Below are 18,961 nucleotides of genomic sequence, written 5' to 3'. Positions count from 1 at the left end.
TAGATTTACCTTCTTTCTGACAAGGTGAGAAATATCAGTCACACAATTTGATGAGGAAGCACCATCTGTTGGCTTTCTACAGGCGATCTGGCAATAAGAAACCTTTGTTAGCAATGTACTCCTAGACAAACACTGAGGTCTAATATTAAGTGACAAAAACCACCTGAATACCCACCATGGAGACTGAAGAGCCTCCTCCACTAGGAGTGAAACCTGAAGTAGAGCTCTCCACCTGTGTGAGAGATGACAAACCCAGGTGGGTCCCAGGACAGAGCCCACCAGGTCACCCACCTACAAGCAACTGTTTAAGACCTCAAATACTAGTGGCCACCATATAGTAGCAACATCACTCACCTCCTCTACTCATACCCATGGGTCACACATAGTAAGTAGCTGAGATAGAATTCAAACCCACAGTCTGGCTCCAGAGCATACTGTCTTAAACATTAATATTTACTATTTGGGAGGAACAGTATATGAGTTCTCACATTCCCTCTGACCTCCAACTCCCTGGAAACCAAGTCATAAGTTAAGATTCTTAAGCAAATGGCACGCTAATACCATGATAAAGGGCCTTCAACAATATCGAATATACTATTATTAAAACTTTAAAAGGAAACCAAACGAACCAGAGTTGCTTTCAGAGCCAATTCAGCTACATTCCCACTACGCTGGGACTCCTTTGCATCTTCTATCTTCTCTCTAATTTCAGGTAGCAGCTCCTTCAGCTCCTCAATTTCTTTCTCATATTCAGTAGGTGATCCTTTGGCCTCCTTCATATGCTCAGTAAGTACAGCTAGGAAGAACAGGCTGAAGTGATCAGTAACAGATAACACAAAAGAAGCCTTTTTTTTTTTTAACTGTCAATACTGGATCCATCAAAATCATTGTGGAAACAGCTGATGCTTACTCACCCATTCTCTTCTCAATGACTTCAATAGATTTGCTGAACTGTGCCACTGCTTCATCATACTGAGAGTTGTACCCATAGGCCAAGCCCAGCTGGTAGTGGGTCTCTGCAAGGAGCCGATCATGGGCTTCCAGGTACTGCTCCTGCAGGTTTAGGCAAGCCTGGAACTCCTCCACAGCTTGGATGTAATTCTCTAACGAAGAGAAAAACAGCAAGCAATACTTCTAAAATTTCAGACCATGCTGCAGGAATATGCTCCCATCTTATATTTCATTTTTCTTTGTAGCATCTCCAGGACCCTTGACTAAAAACCATCAAAATGACTTTAAAAAACCTACTGAGGTGCTTCCCTGGTGGTGCAGTGGTTAAGAATCCGCCTGCCAATGCAGGGGACACAGGTTTGAGCCCCGGTCTGGGAAGATCCCACATGCCACGGAGCAACTAAGCCCGTGCACCACAACTACTGAGCCCGCACTCTAGAGCTTGTGAGCCACAACTACTGAAGTCTGCGTGCCTACAGCCCATCTCCGCAACAAGAGAAGCCACCGCAATGAGCAGCCCGTGCACCGCTACGAAGAGTGGCCCCCGCTCACCCCAACTAGAGAAGGCCACGCAGAGCAAGGAAGACCCAACGCAGCCATAAATTAAAAAAAAAAAAAAAAAATCCCTACTGAGAAGGACTTCCTTGGCGGTCCAGTGGTTAGGACTCTGCACTCCCAATGCAGGGGGCAGGGGTTCAATCCCTGGCTGGGGAACTAAGATCCCACATGCTGCACAATACGGCCAAAAATAAAAAAAGCCTACTGTCCTTTTAAAGCTAATTGCCCACAATTTATGATCAATTGAGCTAGATTTTAAGGAATTAGAGGAAGATTAAGGCAGGGGCAAGGGATGTGTTAGAGAAGAGAGTAAAATGGAAAATGTATTACCAGATTCCACACTAACTTCTCCAAGTTTAAGATGTGCCTGTGCAGCATAAAGCTGAGCTTCTTTCGTGTCTTGCCTAAAAGAGGGAAAGATGGTCAGAAACCTTATTAATAAGCATCTGTCGAACCCTAACTGCTTTGTCTTCAACCACCAACCTCCCAACCTAAGCCTAGAAGCACCAAGAGCTTTACCTTTTAAAAATGATCTTTGCTAAATCCAGCATATCCCAGGCAAGCTCTAGGTTCCCAATCTCCTCTTCTTCATTTTCTTGAAGAGACTGAAGTATATCCAAATCATTAGCATTAGGCAGAAGTACAAGACAGGCATCATTTGATTATAAATCTAAATGTATAATTTAGTATAGCTTGGGGGCGTGGGATGGGGAGAGACTGATATAGGATTCAAAGTTCCTATTTTTCTCCCTAAACCTACAGAATGGACCCCTACAAAGTCTACCCCATATCACCTTATGTCAGTGATAGTTAGCAGTGATATGCTGGGTCATGTCCTAACTGACAGGACCCCCTGGGTTCAAATGGATCTGTCTATTCCCAGCATGAATAAAGGGTCCCCAATCCCTAACCAAGAAACAGCTACCTATAATAATCATGCCTACACTAGTAAACCAAAGTCCCACAATAAGAAAGTAGACAATGATACTGAACAAATAATTCACCTTGTTTTCAAGAAGTGAATCATTTGGTGTTTCTTCAGCCTTGTCATTTTCTTTATCCTCCTCTTCTGAGCCCTCGGTTTCTGCAAGTAAAAATTCTTCAGTATTGAGAATATTAAGGATCTGACAAGTCAAAAATTCCAATAAACATTTGTCAAATAACCTATATTCTGAGGTAGGACAGGCCAGATACTAAGTCAAATCAGTTAACATCTGAACTGGATGTAAATAATAAAGCCAGTGCTTAACAGTCTAATTCAAGTCTAATCCAAACTTAGACTGTATGATCTTATAGTGTCTATGGTTCAGAGCTTCAGTGATCTACAGGCTATGTTTCTCTTCTAAAAGTCAACCTGGACCGTTCAGATCAAAACAGATTAGCTGACTTTTATTCATGGGCTTTAGAAGCTCCCATTTACTCAACCAGAATCAGTTGGAGGCCTCAGCCAGTATTCCTGGGGTCTTTAAGCCAATTGTCAGTTAATACTAATAAGGCTAAGAAAATACCAAAAGTTAAATTACTCCAGTCCATTCAAAGCAAGAATACTCAAGAGACTAGCTTTCCCACAACAGAACTGTGAACGGAAAAGCATAGCCCTTACCAACTCTCACCAATGAGCATGCCACACACTCCAGCCAGCTCTAAGCACGTACAGAATTTGAGTGAGCAGTAACATGTTAAAATTTCCAGCCACATCAACACCATATTTCACCATATTAACAACACTCACAAGTTAACTGCCTGTAAGGACAGGCTGCTGATAAATAGCTCTACACATCACTTAAGGTTCAAAATGTCAAGTGATTAATAAATGAACCTTTGGGGGTCCACAATTCATGAAATGGGTATAATGTGCCTATCTCTGCCATCTTTCATTAAGCATTTAACAACAGCAGAAAAGCTCAAATATTGTCTCCTAACTAAAAACTAGGCCTTAGAGCCATGAAGTCAGGTTAAAGGACTTTTACCTAACAATACTGCTTCATCCGGATGGGAATAGGCACAGAAAAGTCCTGTAAGTTAGGACAAACTAAAGCCCTCTAAGAACCAGTTAAAGTTACAAGCTAATTATAGTTAACGTCTACAGCAAACAAACCCCATTTTATCAAGTGCCTCCCTTTTCTCCTGTTGACTATGTAATTTGGTGCTTCTGAAATATAAGTACCCACACCACCATACACCATTTTATTTCCATGCCCAAATTTCGAAGTGGTTTGTGTACTTAGTTCCCTGATGTTAGACTAGATGGGTGGTTTTATTGACTCTGACAATGAAGCCCATCCTCCACCACAATATATGACAGGTGAAGCAGATCTTTGTATTTCTCACAATACTAAAACCACCAAACACCTTACCTTCCCAATTTGTAGGAAAATTTGACAAAATGTTGTTTATTCTATATTCTTATTTATCTGGTATCTGTTCCACTCATACCAAACTGCTAAAAGTTGACTTCTAATTTGGCATAAAATAGTTATTTGGAGTTTTACATCAAATTTTTAAATTAAAATTCTTATAATGGTCTGAGAAAAATATTGGTTTCTCTTGAGGAATCTGTACTACCTTCATGGAATGGTAGAGAGGGAGCTAGGTTAATGAGAAAGCCATTACTTTAAAATAACACTTTCCAACCTGGTAACCTGTACCCACATATTACTAGGAATGCAGTGAAGGCCTCAGTAAAGAGATCTGTTAAAATATTTTCTAAGCTTCTTTGAAAATGGAGTCTTTTTTGTGGTATGCCATCCTTCAGAGAAAGGGAAACAATGTTTTATAACATACCATTTCTCTGATCTTGTAGCATCTTCAAAACAGTACGGGCAGAGTTGTGCAAACCAGAAGAATGACTGTCAAAGGCCAAGTAAAGGCAATCTGCTGATTCTCTCGTTATTCTAGCATTCCCAAAGGATAGTCAGGAAACACTACAAATTGACCTCTACAGTCTATCTGAGCATGGCCAAGCTTTATGCCTACAACATTAAAATTTTGTTCACTTACCAATCATATCTAGTGTGACAATGAGAAAAGAATAGGCTTATTATCTTTTTTTTTTTTAAGGGATATAGAGAGCCCAAGAGATGGCAGGAAATGGAGGTTTTAAGAGAAAGCCTCTTGTAAGATTTCTGCAGGCTAGTGTTACCATGTAAATTTCTGACAAGAGGTGGGTTAACAGAAGGGATGAAAGTTGCCTTCCTCAGTGTGAGGTATCTTGGGAAGAACAATACATACAAATCAGATCTAGGGTCAGATTCCAGTACTGTGATGTACTGTTTGACCCTAAACAAGTCACGTAACCCCTAAGCCTCAGCTTCCTCATCACTATAACTGGAGTAATACTACCTACTTACACAGTACTGTATTTTGGAATCAAAAAGTAATGTATGTGAGAAACTAACAATGTTACTTGTGAGACTCAAATGAATAGTTTTTCAACTGTGGAGAAATGACATCTCTACTGTAGCTTATTATTCAAAGTCCAACTTCAGAGAGCCAGCAGAGCTTTTTACTACTCTAGCTAATTATCATTAAAAATTAAGACATGGGAGGTTTTTTTAAATTGAGGAATTCAGTCCTGTGCTTTTCCCATAGGTATCTCCTAAAGCCCAATAAGCAGCCCAATGGTTCTACCATTTAGCCAATTCACTACTGGTTACCATGCCTGTGCTGGCTGGAGTACAGGGACCTGCACATGGGTAGAAGGAAGTTTACCAGAATCAGCTACACATATTGATAATGGGTCTTTGAACATCTAAAACTTAAGAGAACTCGAAGTAGTCTGTCAATTATATAAGTAATATATATGTGTAATAATGATTAATTGGAATATACCTATGGTTATTAATAACAACATTAGATAAATCTTATGGACAGTAGAATCCTCAAATGATAGTGTAACTCAAGTCAGACGTGCCAGTTATGGAGTTGCTAATTAGAGGCTTATACATCTTGATGAAACGGAATCACAATTAGACCAATAATACTATATAAAGCATTCACACTTTATAATGTTCTAAGTAACAAAAAATTCAGTTTAGCAGCCAAAGCAAGCATGAAATGAGGGGGGAAAGCAGCAAGAGGGCTTAACGGTTAGGTTTTCTGTTATCTTTGGAGGGGGCTAATTTAACTAATGTGAATAAGCCTCTAAACACTTACTGAAGACTAAAAGTAAAGATTACCAGAGTTCTTCCACTCTGGCGATAGAACATTCAAGGGTTAACTGCCTTCATTTAAATGGCATGCCTGCTTAAGTGTATCAATTCAGTGGATTCTACTGCTCTAATCCTGATTCCTAAAGCAGAGAAAAAGGAACCAAGTGAACAGTAAATTTAAAAATCAAGAGGCATGCAAGTGAACATCCATTCAGCATTCTCTGCCAGCCTAGCCCACTATTTCCCTATCTACCCCACTTCCCACCCACCTTTATTGGCTAGTATGGTACAAGTTACTGATAGCTAGCCAAGTCTCAGATATCACAGAAAGGCCTATTTTGCAGTTAGTAAAGCGTTAGTTTATAAGCCAGCTAAAGAAGACTTGCTTTAACTTGCTCAACTTATCACCACCTTCTTAAACTAACCCCATTTTCACTTAGCCCTTTCCTAATCCAAAGGCAGACGGAAAATCCTGAATGGAAGGCTGACTTTTACCCATGATTAGTGAGTCAAATCCAGAATGTACTCCACCCACTGCAGCTCTTGCATGTCCCGGTTACCTTCACCCTCTTTCATCTGTTCTTCTTTGTCTTGTGTTTCTTCATTAGCAGCTATCTTAACTTTGTCTTCAGGGGATTTCTCAGTAGCCCCCTGGGCTACCTTAGTCTCAACCCCATCTCCAGCTGCCTCAGACTCTTCTATAGACAGCTTAGTCTCCTCCTGGCTAGGAACCAACTCTGCCCTGACCTTCTCCTCTAGTCCTGAGCCATCTTTTGTTTCTGTCCGTCCTTCTGCATTAGTCTTCGGTTCATTAGGAGTGTGATCCCCTGCAGCTGATAGTCCATTGACTGCACCATCCTTAGGGAGAACTGGCTCCTCCTGCCCAGGCTTCTTGGAGACTTCTGATCCAGCTTCTGCAGCCGAGGCCTCTGCAGCCTGTGCTGTCACCTCTGGTGACTCTTCAGCAGGAGGCAATTCTTGCCCTACCAACTGCTCAAGAACAGCCTTTCCTGGCTCACTTGCAGAGACAGCTACCTGCTCCTTTGGCTCATCCCCACCCACATCCACTGGCTTGACTGCTTCTATCTCCACTGCAGTGCCCTGCTCTTCTAGAGTCACAACACGTTGCTCTTCTGAAGCTTCTTTTGGTTTCTCCTCTATGCTCGCAATTACTTCTCCCTGACCTCCTTTTTCTCTGAACTCTTCTTGGACATCAGTTCCAGAAACTGATTTTCCTTCCTCAGCATCTGGTGTTTCCTGTTCTGCCTTCTTAGAAGTGACTTCAGCTTCATTCAGTCCTTCTGGTGCTGCTGTTCCTTTTCCCTCTTTAGTGGTTTCAGTTAACTGATCTGGAGTTGATTCAACTTTTTCCTGTAGTTCCCCTGCAGGCTCACTTATATCCATATCTTCTCTTCCACCCTTCTCCATATCAGTTTCCTGTTCTTTATCCGTTTCAGGCTTTACCAGAGACTTGTCTTCTGTTTTTTTGGCTTCTTTTTCTCCCATGGCGTCATAAACCTGTTCTCTCAACTCTTCCCTTGCTTCCTCTACATGGTTAAAGAACATGAAGCATAAACATGTCTTCGAGTTTAATGATAAAGGCATAAATGGAAACTAAAAATACATTCCCTTTAAACCCTCAAACAGCCTGGCTTATGTTTTAGCAGATGGCCTGCAAATTATCTGCCCCCTTGAGAAAAGCAAAGGGAAACTCCCAGCTAGCAGAGCAACTTACTGCAAAAGAAACCCAAGCTCCTTAAATTAGATATTATTTTACTTGAGCATTCTGATATCAGTTAGGTAAGAGATGCCAAGCTTTACATTCTCTTCTATACACTATATAGACCTCCATCTGATATGTAAAATTCTAGCAGCCAAACTCAAATTAGAAATTAACATTTAATTTTCTTAGACACAAAAAGTGTAAAAGGGCTCCAAAAGCACAGCCATTAAAATAACTGAGCTGTAAAGACTTTTTAAAATTCACATCAGAAAAATATTTAAGGTTGTTTTCATACTTAAAACATCAATTTAAATAACCAGACTTATTTGGGAAATTAAGTTATCCCCTTACAAAAGCCTGCTATCTGTTTCAGTAATCAGCCACCTCCCCTGCAGTCTCCACCAGATGCAGGTGTCACCCCAGGAGAGACCATTCAGGATAAGGAGAGCCCTATTTCCACCACTTGTACACAAGAAATAAACGTCGCATCTCTTGAATGTCACATGTAACTCCACATACCATCTATGTTATCATTATTTTCTACCAGAGTTTCTTCTGTTTTTTCTCCTTCCTCCTCTTCCACATGCACACCTTCCAGGGCATTTCCCAACACACCATTCTCCATTCTAGCAGAACAAAAGGAGAAAGCAGTAAAGGTATGATGGCTAGAACCTAACAGTCTTTGTAATACAGAAACTGTAGTCCTGTATTATAAAAGCAACAGAAGAGTAAGCAAGTACAGAGAATATAAACTATAAGCACTCATGAAAGAAATGCAATGATCAAAACTTTTTAATATAAATTAAGGCTGTAAGAGCACTCAAAGAAATAAACATACCCTTTTTATCCAGCCACCTGAAAAAACACTGATGACTCTTATCAAAAGGGCCATATTTCCCAAACTTCTCATCCACCTACATTTCTCTAGATGGCCAAAAACATTCTGGCATGGTTTTCAAGACAAATCCTTAGAATACTCTACAAAATTAGAAAACTTAGCAGAACTGAGATTAAATAGATTACAGAATATTTGCTCCTCTGTGTACCCTCAATATATTTTATTCTGATTAATAAATTCTGGTGGAAAATACACAACAACTTTCCAACAATTAAGACTACTTGTGAGTCTTATCTTAAGACATTTTCACATGCCAGTGTTTTCAAATTGTCCTTCAGTCCTTCTTATGGATGACTGTTTTGGGCTAGCTGAGTGATTTCAAAGGTTCTCTCTCTAAATTGGACTTTGATAAATTACTGACTATTCACTAATGGAAAGACCTCTGTGCTTCTAATTACTGCAAAAGTCAAAACCTAAGTATAACTTTACTCTTTGTATCAAGTGACTTTCAAAACTCCCATCAAGGGAATTCTCTGGTGGTCCAGTGATTAGGACTCCGCGCTTTCACTGCTGGGGGCACAAGTTCAATCCCTGGTTGGGGAACTAATATCCCACAAGCCCACAGCACGCCCCCCCCTGCCAAAAAAAAACTTCCATCAATATTTCATGCTCCTTCTAAACCCCCCCAGTAAAACCAGTCCCACTTAGCTCATGTGAAATCTCAAAGCTAGTAAACAATCTTAGCAAACAAAGAAGCAAGTTTTTAAATAAGACTACTATGATACAAAACATATTACTTAAAGACTTGGCTTGAAAGACATACCTTGCCAACTCCAGAAGCGATTTCCCATAGAAAAAGAAGGCTTCTCCACATTCATTAGCTGTCTCTCCATACTTCTTACCTCTACAAAGAGAATAACAGCTAAGATCTGAATTAACATCTAGTCTCAAAATTTTTTCCCCTAGTTCTTTAGCTATAAAATGACATTTCTTCTGTAACACATCCTTCTAGGAAACCAATGCTCCACTCCTCTTGCTTTGAAGTCAAGGTCCAAGGGACTTTAAGAATGAATGAATTAATGTTGCCTGTTCTTCATCTATATAGTATATAATTACAAATTCAGATATATAATATACATTATATAATTAGAATATAATATATACTCTAAAAGACATCCATTTGCTACAGTTATACTATATAATCTAAGAGCCAAATTACATTAATAGGCATTTCTCCTGGTATAAGATAGGGGTCAATACGGGCCAGAATATTGTTAGAGTTAGAGGGCCTTTGGCTGGGACCCAAAGCATGAATAAGGTCCATGGAAAGGCATGATGATAAAGAGTTAAGAGAATGTTCTCTGGAGCCTGACTGCCTAGGTTCAAATCCTGCCTCTAACTTTTAACCTTAGTCAAGTTACTTAATCTCACAGTACCTTAGTTTTCTCATCTGTACAATGGAAATGTTAAGAACCAGTCAGAGATATTACAAGAACTAATTAAGTTAATGTATATAAAATCATTTAAAATAATGCTTAGAAATACAGATAGCACTATATATACAAATTTAAGCTATTAATATCTAGACAGGGAAGAAGAGGAAAAAAATCAGAAGTGTGATAAATGGTAAGGAGGAGGTACTTTATGTGGAGTAAGGAGACCAGCTTTCATGGGGTAAAGGATTGGCAGAAATCATGCTAAGTCAGGCCAACTAATAGCCTGAGAGATTAGTGAGAGTAAACAGTACAACTAAACAAAGAAACTATTGTGATGAAGGTCATGTTTAAGGGTAGTCTACTAGATTAGAATAATGCATCTCAAATTTTCCTCCTAAATACCCTTAATGGCAGGACAGTGAGAATACTGAACTTTCCAGGAATAAGGAATAAGCTAAGAAGCGTGTTTCTATGCGCTTAATCTTAAAAACTTAGATTTTAACGTTTTCATTTTAAGATAACCACATACTTTTATATAAAAATACCTAAATACTCAGCATCAGATGAAATCTGGGCCCTACCCTTAGCACACCACTGAATACCAGAACCTCAGCTCTTCAGACGCAGGTGATGATGAAGAGACCAGAGGCCAATAATCTAAAAAGATTATTGCAGACATCCAGGAGTAAGATTCTGTTCTAGAAGGAGTAAGGGTTGTGGGGGGAAATGGACAAATATGACCCTGAACCAAAACCAGGACAAGTTAGTTAGTTAGTGATGAACAGAAAACAAATTACCTTATAAGTTTTATAGTTATAGGAATAAATTTACACATGAAAAATAATCAAATCTCCTTAAACTCTTGCTCTTTATTCTTTTTATCCCATTAAACAACTTTTTATGATTCAACTTTATTAGGAACACAATATCCCATCATAGCAAAACACAGTACTTACAAAAGACTAGCTGCTTCCTGGAAGGCATTGACAGCTGCTGGAATATCCCCCATCACCAGATGTTTCTGTCCTAAACCCAATAGTTTCTTAGCTTCACTATCCACATCCAGACTGCAAGATAAAGATTTTTTTCAAACGTCAAATACTTTTAGAACCAACATTTTTGGAATACCTGCTACATTTAAACCATAATACTTTAATTTCTTTAAACCTCTGAACTACTCTGGCAAGGCTTAGCTAACCCATACTTACCTATCACTAAAAAAGCTCACTAAGGGCTTCCCTGGTGGCGCAGTGGTTGAGAGTCCGCCTGCCGATGCAGGGGACACGGGTTCGTGCCCCGGTGCGGGAAGATCCCACATGCCGCGGAGCGGCTGGGCCCGTGGGCCATGGCCGCTGAGCCTGCGCGTCCGGAGCCTGTGCTCCGCAACAGGAGAGGCCACAACAGTGAGAGGCCCGCGTACCGCAAAAAAAAAAAAGAAAAAAATCCTTAAAAAAAAAAAAAAAGCTCACTAAGATATATGAATGGTAAATAAGCACGTGAAAAGAGGCTCAACAACATCAGTCATTTGAGAAATGCAAATTAAACTCATAATGAGATACTATTATACTCCCACTAGAATGGCGAAAATGTAAAGACTGACCACATCAAGTGTTGGCAAGGATGTAGAGCAACTAGAACTCTCATATTCTGCTGAAGGGAATGTAAAATGGGAGAGTCACTTTAGAAAACAGCTGGAGAGTTTCTTAAAGTTAGATATATACCCACCATATGATATCTAGCCATTCCATTCCTAGGTATTAATCCAAGAGAAATGAAAGTATATGCCCATAAAGACACGTACACAAATATTCATAGCAGCTTTATCTACAGTAGCCAAAAACTAGAAACCCAAATGGTTTCAACTGTGATATATCCACAATATGCAATATCAATAAAACGGAATGAACTGTTGAAACACATAACATGGATGAATCTTAATTATGCTGAATCAAAGATGCCATACCAAAAAAAAAGTACATACAGTATGATTCGATTTAGATAATATTCTACAAAATGCAAACTCATCTACAGAGACAGAAGGTAGATTAGTGGTTGCCTGGAGAGGGAATGAAGTACAAAGGAGCATAAAGAAATTTTGAGATGATAAATATATCCTTATCTTATGATATTGGTCTACAGGTATATACACATGTAAAAGCTCATCAAATTGCTCACTTCAAAACTGTGCAGTTTAGGGGACTTCCCTGATGGCGCAGTGGTTAAGAATCCACCTGCCAATGTAGCGGACACGGGTTCAAGCCCTGGTCCGGGAAGATTCCACTTGCCGCAGAGCAACTAAGCTCGTGTGTCACAAATACTGAGCCTGTGCTCTAGAGCCCATGAGCCACAAGTACTGAGCCTACATGCCACAACTACTGAAGCCTGTGCACCTACAGCCTGTGTCCCACAACAGGAAAAGCCACCGCAATGAGAAGCCCACGCACCACAACGAAGAGCAGCCCCCACTCACCACAACTAGAAAAAAGCCTACGCACAGACCCAGCACAACCCAAAAAAAAAAAAAAAAAAAAAAAAAAAAAAAAAAAATCAAAAAAATAATAATAATAGAAGGAGAAGACTACTTAGAAAGAATCTAGGCTAAGACCGAGGAAATAGTAGAAATGGTTAGATTCTCAATATACTTATTTTGGAATTTGCTAATGTACTAGATACATAATTTCTTGAATGAAAAAGTGATAAAACCAATGCTTTCTGGCCTGGGCAACTGTAATAACAATGGACACTTACTATGTGTCATGTGATAATTATACCTATATTTACATTTAATCTTGGTATCCACTTCATAAGGCTGTAACTTATCTCCATTTTACAGATGTGAAAACTGAGAGTTAGTGGCAGGGACCATCTAGATCTCTAGACAATCTAGACCATTTAGATCAAGATTTATACAACACTGCCATTTACTGAGATAGTCAACTGAGGAAAAAGAAGGTGAGGGGCAGGGTAATCTAGTTTTGGACATGTTAATTGTAAGATGCCTACTGAACCTCCAAGATATTCAAAGGAAGAGATTCAAGAAACATGTAGGGACTAAAGATACAAATGGGGTGTCATGTGCTTAAAGCCACAGGTCTGAGCTAAACTGGGGGAGATTTACCTAGGGAGTGACTATTAATAAAGAAGTCATAGGACTGAGCCCTGAGAGCATTTCTACATCAGAGGCAGGGGAAATGCGGTAGAACAAGCCCTTGTCACTCCCCCTACTGAAAAAAGAATAGCTAGTAAGGAAAAAAAATACAGTATCCCTGAAGCCAAATGAAGACATGTAAAGAAAGTGAATCCACTGGATCAAATGTTACTGACAAGATTAACTAATCACTAGATTAAGGAATAATATAGATGGCATTAATGACCATTAAGCAAAACCACTTTTTTTTTTTTTTTTTTTTTTTTTGCGGTACGCGGGCCTCTCACTGTTGTGGCCTCTCCCACTGCGGAGCACAGGCTCCGGACGCACAGGCTCAGCAGCCATGGTTCACGGGCCCAGCCGCTCCGCAGCATGTGGGATCTTCCCAGACCAGGGCACGAACCCGTGTCCCCTGCATCGGCAGGTGGACTCTCAACCACTGCACCACCAGGAAAGCCCAAGACCATTTTAGAATGGTGAAAGAAAAACTTGAAGAATGTTCAGGAAATAAAAAAGGGGAAGTAAACAAAGTAACAACAACCCTTTCATGTTTTCTTGTCCAAGAAACAGAAATGAAGTAATAGGTAGAAGGGGATGTGGGGGATCAATGAAGGGTTAAAAATAGGAATACAGGGCTTCCCTGGTGGCGCAGTGGTTGAGAATCTGCCTGCTAATGCAGGGGACATGGGTTCGAGCCCTGCTCTAGGAGGATCCCACATGCCGCGGAGCAACTAGGCCTGTGTACCACAACTACTGAGCCTGCACGTCTGGAGCCTGTGCTCTGCAACAAGAGAGGCCGTGATAGTGAGAGGCCCCCGCTTGCCACAACTAGAGAAAGCCCACACACAGAAATGAAGGCCCAATGCAGCCAAAAATTAATTAATTAATAAACTACCACTCCCAACATCTTCTTTAAAAAAAATAAATAAATAAGGAATACAATTGGCCCTTCTCATCAACCAAAGATTAAAAATACTCGGGGGGGGAGGTACAGTGGGTGGTAATTCCAGAAAGCTCCAAAAAGCAAACCGTGAATTTGCTGCACATTGGCCAACTATTTACATAGCATTTTCAAAATATTTACAACTATTTATGTTGTACTAGGTAGTATAAGTAATCTAGAGACAATTTAAAGTATATAGGAGTATGTGTTCAGTTATATGCAAATACTATGCCATTTTATATAAGGGACTTGAGAATACACAGATTTTGGTACGGCGGGCGGGGGGCGGGGGTATCCTGGAACCAATCCCCCATGAATACCAAGGGAAGACTATGCGATACAAATAAGACTATGCAGTACAAATAAGCTCATAGGAGAGGAATGTAGTAGTACTGCTGGATAGAGAACTACAAGAGCTCTGTTTTTGAGTAGATGACTGAGGATGGGATCCACTGAACAAGTGGAGATGTTGGTCTTTATATAGAAAAGCAATGGGGACTTCCCTGGTGGTGCAGTGGTTAAGAATCCACCTGCCAATGCAGGGGACACGGGTTTGAGCCCTGGTCCGGGAAGATCCCACATGCTGCAGAGCAACTAAGCCCATGTGCCACAGCTACTGAGCCTGCGCTCTAGAGCCCACGAGCCACAACTACTGAAACCCGCGCACCTAGAGCCCGTGCTCTGCAACAAGAGAAGCCACCGCAATGAGGAGCCCGCACACCGCAACAAAGACCCAACACAGACAAAAATTAATTAATTATTTTAAAAGGAGAGCAATGGCTCGCAAACTTTTTGGTCTCCAGACTCTTTACGCTACCAAATTACAGAAGGCCCTCGAAGAGCCTTTCTGTATGTGAGTAATATCTATTTGTATTTACCATATTGAAATTAAAACTAAAAAAAAATTTTTAATATTTTAAAATGTTACATGTTAACATGACTTCTATGAAAAAATGACTATATTTCCCAAACATAAAAAATTTAGTGAGAAGCACTACTGAACATTTTTACAAATCTCTTCAATGTCTGGCTTAATAGAAAAGCTGGATTTTCATATTCATTTTTCTGCATTTAAGGCACTGGGATTTGTTGTTTTCATTGAAGTATAAAATATCTGACCTCACACTGATACCTGTTTGGAAAAGGGAGTACTTTAATAACCTTTTTAAATTTTTTTGTGGGATCTTAGTTCCCTGACCAGGGATCGAATCCAGACCCCTGGCAGCAGAAGTGCGGAGTCCTAACCACTGCACCACCAGGGAATTCCCTTGAATAATCTTGTAAATGGCTGTGGATTTTCTTCTCTGATACTACACCAAAACTCAATGAGTGGTAGTTCCTTAAAGGTTATTTGCAATGCAGAATCTGAAAATGTACTGACGAACTTTTCATACTGCTACATTAAAAATCATTGTTCTGGGACTTCCCTGATAGTGCAGTGGTTAAGAATCTGCCTGCCGGTGCAGGGGACAGGGGTACGAGCCCTGGTCCAGGAAGATCCCACATGCCACGGAGCAACTAAGCCCATGCGCCACAACTACTGAGCCTGCACTCTAGAGCCTGCAAGCCACAACTACTGAGCCCGTGTGCCACAACTACTGAAGCCCGCACGCATAGAGCCTGTGCTCTGCAACAAGAGAAGCCACCGCAATGAGAAGCCTGCACACCGCAATGAAGAGAAGCCCCCGCAGCGATGAAGACCCAATGCAACAAAAAATAAATAAATTTATTTATTTAAATAAAATAAAAATCATTGTTCTATCTTGTACTCTGAATAGATCTCCTATTCATGAATGATTCTGTACACTCATATACATAGCAGCATTATTCACAATAGCCAAAAGGAATCAACTCAAGTATCCACTGACAGATGAATGGATAAATGAAATGTGGTCTATACATACAATGGCATATTATTCGGCCTTAAAAAGAGAACTCTAACAGATGCTATAACATGGATTAATCCTGAAGACACTATGCTAAGTTAAATAAGCCAGTCATAAAAAGACAAACGATGTAGGATTTCATTTATAAAAGGTACCTAGAGTAGTCAAATGCACAGAGACAGAAAGTAGGATGGTGGCTGCCAGGGGCTGGGGGAAGAGATGGGACGTTGTTTAATGGGTAGAGTTTCAGTTGGGGAAGAGGAAAATGTTCTGGAGATGGATGATGGAGAGTTTCACTTCTGCAAGAAGGGACTGGCTCCACAGTAACGTACATGTACTTAACATTACTGATCGGTACACTTAAAAACGGTTATGATGGTAATATTTTTTAAATATTTATTTATTAGGCTGTATCAGATCTTAGTTGTGGCAGGCAGGATCTTCACTGCAGAGCACGGGCTCTAGAGCGCGTGGACTTCGTTGCCCCGTGGCATGTGGGATCTTAGTTCCCCGACCAGGGATCGAACCCGAGTCCCCTGCATTGGGAAGCGGATTCTTAACCACTGGACCACCAGGGAAGTCCCTATGATGGTAAATTTTACGTTATATGCATTTACACCACAATAAAAAACAACAACAAACACCACCACCACCAATTTCATCAGAAGAGCCTTGAAATGTTGGGACCACATGAGACAGGCTCACGGTAGTCAATACAACTTCTAAGATTTTAATTTATTTTCATTTGAAAGCTAAAATTCTATCACTGACAACAGATATTCTCAGTTGCCTCCCTTAAAGTGACAGCCTCACTTTATTAATTTTTGAGAAACCATCTGCCAAATACCCAAGTCTGAGTAATAAGTCTGTTGTTCATCCTTTGAAATCCAGAATTCCATGAAAAATTTCTTTTTTTTTTTTTTTTGAGGTATGCGGGCCTCTCACTGTTGTGGCCTCTCCTGTTGCGGAGCACAGGCTCCGGACGTGCAGGCTCAGCGGCCATGGCTCACGAGCCCAGCCGCTCTGCGGCATGTGGGATCTTCCCGGACCAGGGCATGAACCCGTGTCCCCTGCATCAGCAGGCGGACTCTCAACCACTGTGCCACCAGGGAAGCCCCCAAAATTTAATTCTTTATTCAAACAGTCATACAAATACTTTTCTTAAAGACAACCATCTTACCTACCTACTTCAGGGTGCAGAATTAGCATTCCTATTTCCCATTTTGTCACACAGATTATTCTAAAACCATGTAGTGAAGGACTGAGAATAAATTTATTAGTTTCTATTGCTTCATCGTGGAAGCAACAGAAGTGAAACTGGGAGTGAACTACTTGTACTGCCTTGACCTTTGTTAAATAAAGGGCCAGCAGGTTTACCCACCATTGATTTTGCACCATTAGTGCCAATGTCAACCAGCGAAAACGGCAAACGGTCTACCAATACGAAAAATTTTGACCTTACGGAATCTCTGAAAGGTTCTTGGGGATCCCAGGGGCATACAGACTGCACCTTTAGAACCTCTGAATAAGAGCATGGACCCACATCCAGAAGAATGCGGGACTTCCCTGGTGGCACAGTGGATAAGACTCCATGCAGCCAATGCAGGGGGCCCGGGTTCGATCCCTGGTCAGGGAACTAGATCCCACCACAACTAAGAGTTCGGGTACCGCAACTAAGGAGCCCGCCGGCTGCAACAAAGACTGAGAGCAAACAAATAAATAAAAAAGAAAAGAAAAAATAAAGAAAGAAAAGAATGTGTGGGTACAGATTTAAGATAGATTAAGAAACTCCTCTTCCTAACTGCTTATTACTAAACAATCAGATTTTTTATATATTTATTTATCTTTGGCTGCATTGGGTCTTCATTGCTGCATGCAGGCTTTCTCGGAAGTTGCACGCAGGCAACTTCTTCGTTGCGGTGCATGGGCTTCTCATTGCAGTGGCCTCTTGCTGCGGAGCGTGGGCTCAGCCACGTGGGCTTCATTAGTTGTGGCACATGGGCTCAGCAGTTGTGGCTCACGGGCTTAGTTGCTCCGCAGCACGTGGGATTTTCCCGGACCCGGGCTCGAACCCGTGTACCCTGTGTTGGCAGGTGGATTCTTAACCACTGCACCACCAGGTAGTCCCCAATCAAATTTTTTTAAAAAGTAAAATCATCAAGTAAGAGCAAGAAGACAGGTGACGGTACTGAATATTAAGAAGTTACTCAGCAGAATGGGAGAACAACTTGGCCAGGGAAACATGCTATAGTTGCCAGGCAGTACTAAATAACCATTTCAGATCAGCTGTTACAAATTTATGAGACTAGTCATGTTTTTTCCAACCATCCTTCCAAGTTTCTCTCAGAATCAGATTATCATGCTCCTCAAAAGATCATCAATGCTTAGAATATTAATAATCACATATCAGCAGTGTTCCAGGGGTGAAGTAGCCTAGCTACATTTATACCTTATTCTCAGTCCAGAAATTTAATACTATGGTATATACCAAGACTCTAAAAAGGTTACGCGAATGTGTGTTTAGGACCAATCCTGAGCAGTACTTCTTCCACCCCAAAACGAGACTGACTCACAAATCAGTAGGTAGTATTTGTAAAAGACATGGTTTAAATGACCAAGATAACAATGGAATTTAAGACCACAAAGTGAAATGATGAAACAAATGAAAAACTTAAAGACTCTTAAAAAGTGCAGATATTTTGCAAAAAGGATTAAACAGAATTTAGAACAGTAATTTTCAACCTAAGTGAGCTTAAGATTTAACAGGAAGCTTTTCCAAAACACTCATACACTAAAAGCTTAAGAAATGAAATCTCTAGGAATGCAACCCAGGCATTTACCTTTTGGATAAGCTTTCTAGTTAATTAATTATTATGCTTACCTCTGGTTAAAAACCACGGTCACATCCAGATGGGGAAGTTACATGGAAGTACATGTGAGCTCAATATAAAATTTAAAACTTTCAACCAGAATAACAACAAAATTGAAAATGGCAACCTTACAAAACAGAGATCTAAATCAGTAGAAGTATTCAAAGAAAGAGTAAGTTAGGGACTTCCCTGCTGGTCCAGTGGTTAAGAATCTGCCTTCCAATGCAGGGGACACAGGCGGGGAACTAAGATCCCACATGCTGTGAGGCAAATAAGCCCATGTGCCATAACTAGAGAGCCCGCACACCAGAACTACAGAGTAGCCTGTGCACCACAACTAGAGAGAGGTCTGCACTGCAACTAAGATCCGACACAGCCAATAAACAAATAAATAAAATATTTTTAAAGAAAATAAGTTAGGGACTTCCTTGGTGGCACAGTGGTTAAGAATCCGCCT

General features: G+C 40.6%; 1 protein-coding gene across 2 annotated transcripts in view; it reads right to left on the bottom strand.

Moving 5' to 3' along the window:
• The window catches only part of NASP (nuclear autoantigenic sperm protein), a 30,514-nt gene that overhangs the window by 1,486 nt on the left and 10,067 nt on the right, over positions 1 to 18,961 (bottom strand). Inside the window, exons 4-14 of one of the 2 annotated variants that reach the window (XM_065874427.1) lie at positions 10,614 to 10,724; positions 9,045 to 9,125; positions 7,903 to 8,009; positions 6,221 to 7,207; positions 2,514 to 2,593; positions 2,029 to 2,114; positions 1,840 to 1,913; positions 915 to 1,103; positions 630 to 796; positions 176 to 232; positions 10 to 87 (exon numbers count right to left, since the gene is read on the bottom strand). In XM_065874427.1, coding sequence (XP_065730499.1) covers positions 10 to 87; positions 176 to 232; positions 630 to 796; positions 915 to 1,103; positions 1,840 to 1,913; positions 2,029 to 2,114; positions 2,514 to 2,593; positions 6,221 to 7,207; positions 7,903 to 8,009; positions 9,045 to 9,125; positions 10,614 to 10,724 — 2,017 coding nt within the window. The remainder of the gene's footprint in view (positions 1 to 9; positions 88 to 175; positions 233 to 629; positions 797 to 914; positions 1,104 to 1,839; positions 1,914 to 2,028; positions 2,115 to 2,513; positions 2,594 to 6,220; positions 7,208 to 7,902; positions 8,010 to 9,044; positions 9,126 to 10,613; positions 10,725 to 18,961) is intronic. The other variant, XM_065874436.1, reaches the window with a different exon arrangement.

Source organism: Phocoena phocoena, chromosome 1, assembly GCF_963924675.1.
Source record: "Phocoena phocoena chromosome 1, mPhoPho1.1, whole genome shotgun sequence".
Lineage (NCBI taxonomy): Eukaryota > Metazoa > Chordata > Mammalia > Artiodactyla > Phocoenidae > Phocoena > Phocoena phocoena.
The sequence above is the reverse complement of the archived record's forward strand: the minus strand, read 5'-3'. Positions and strand labels throughout refer to the sequence as shown.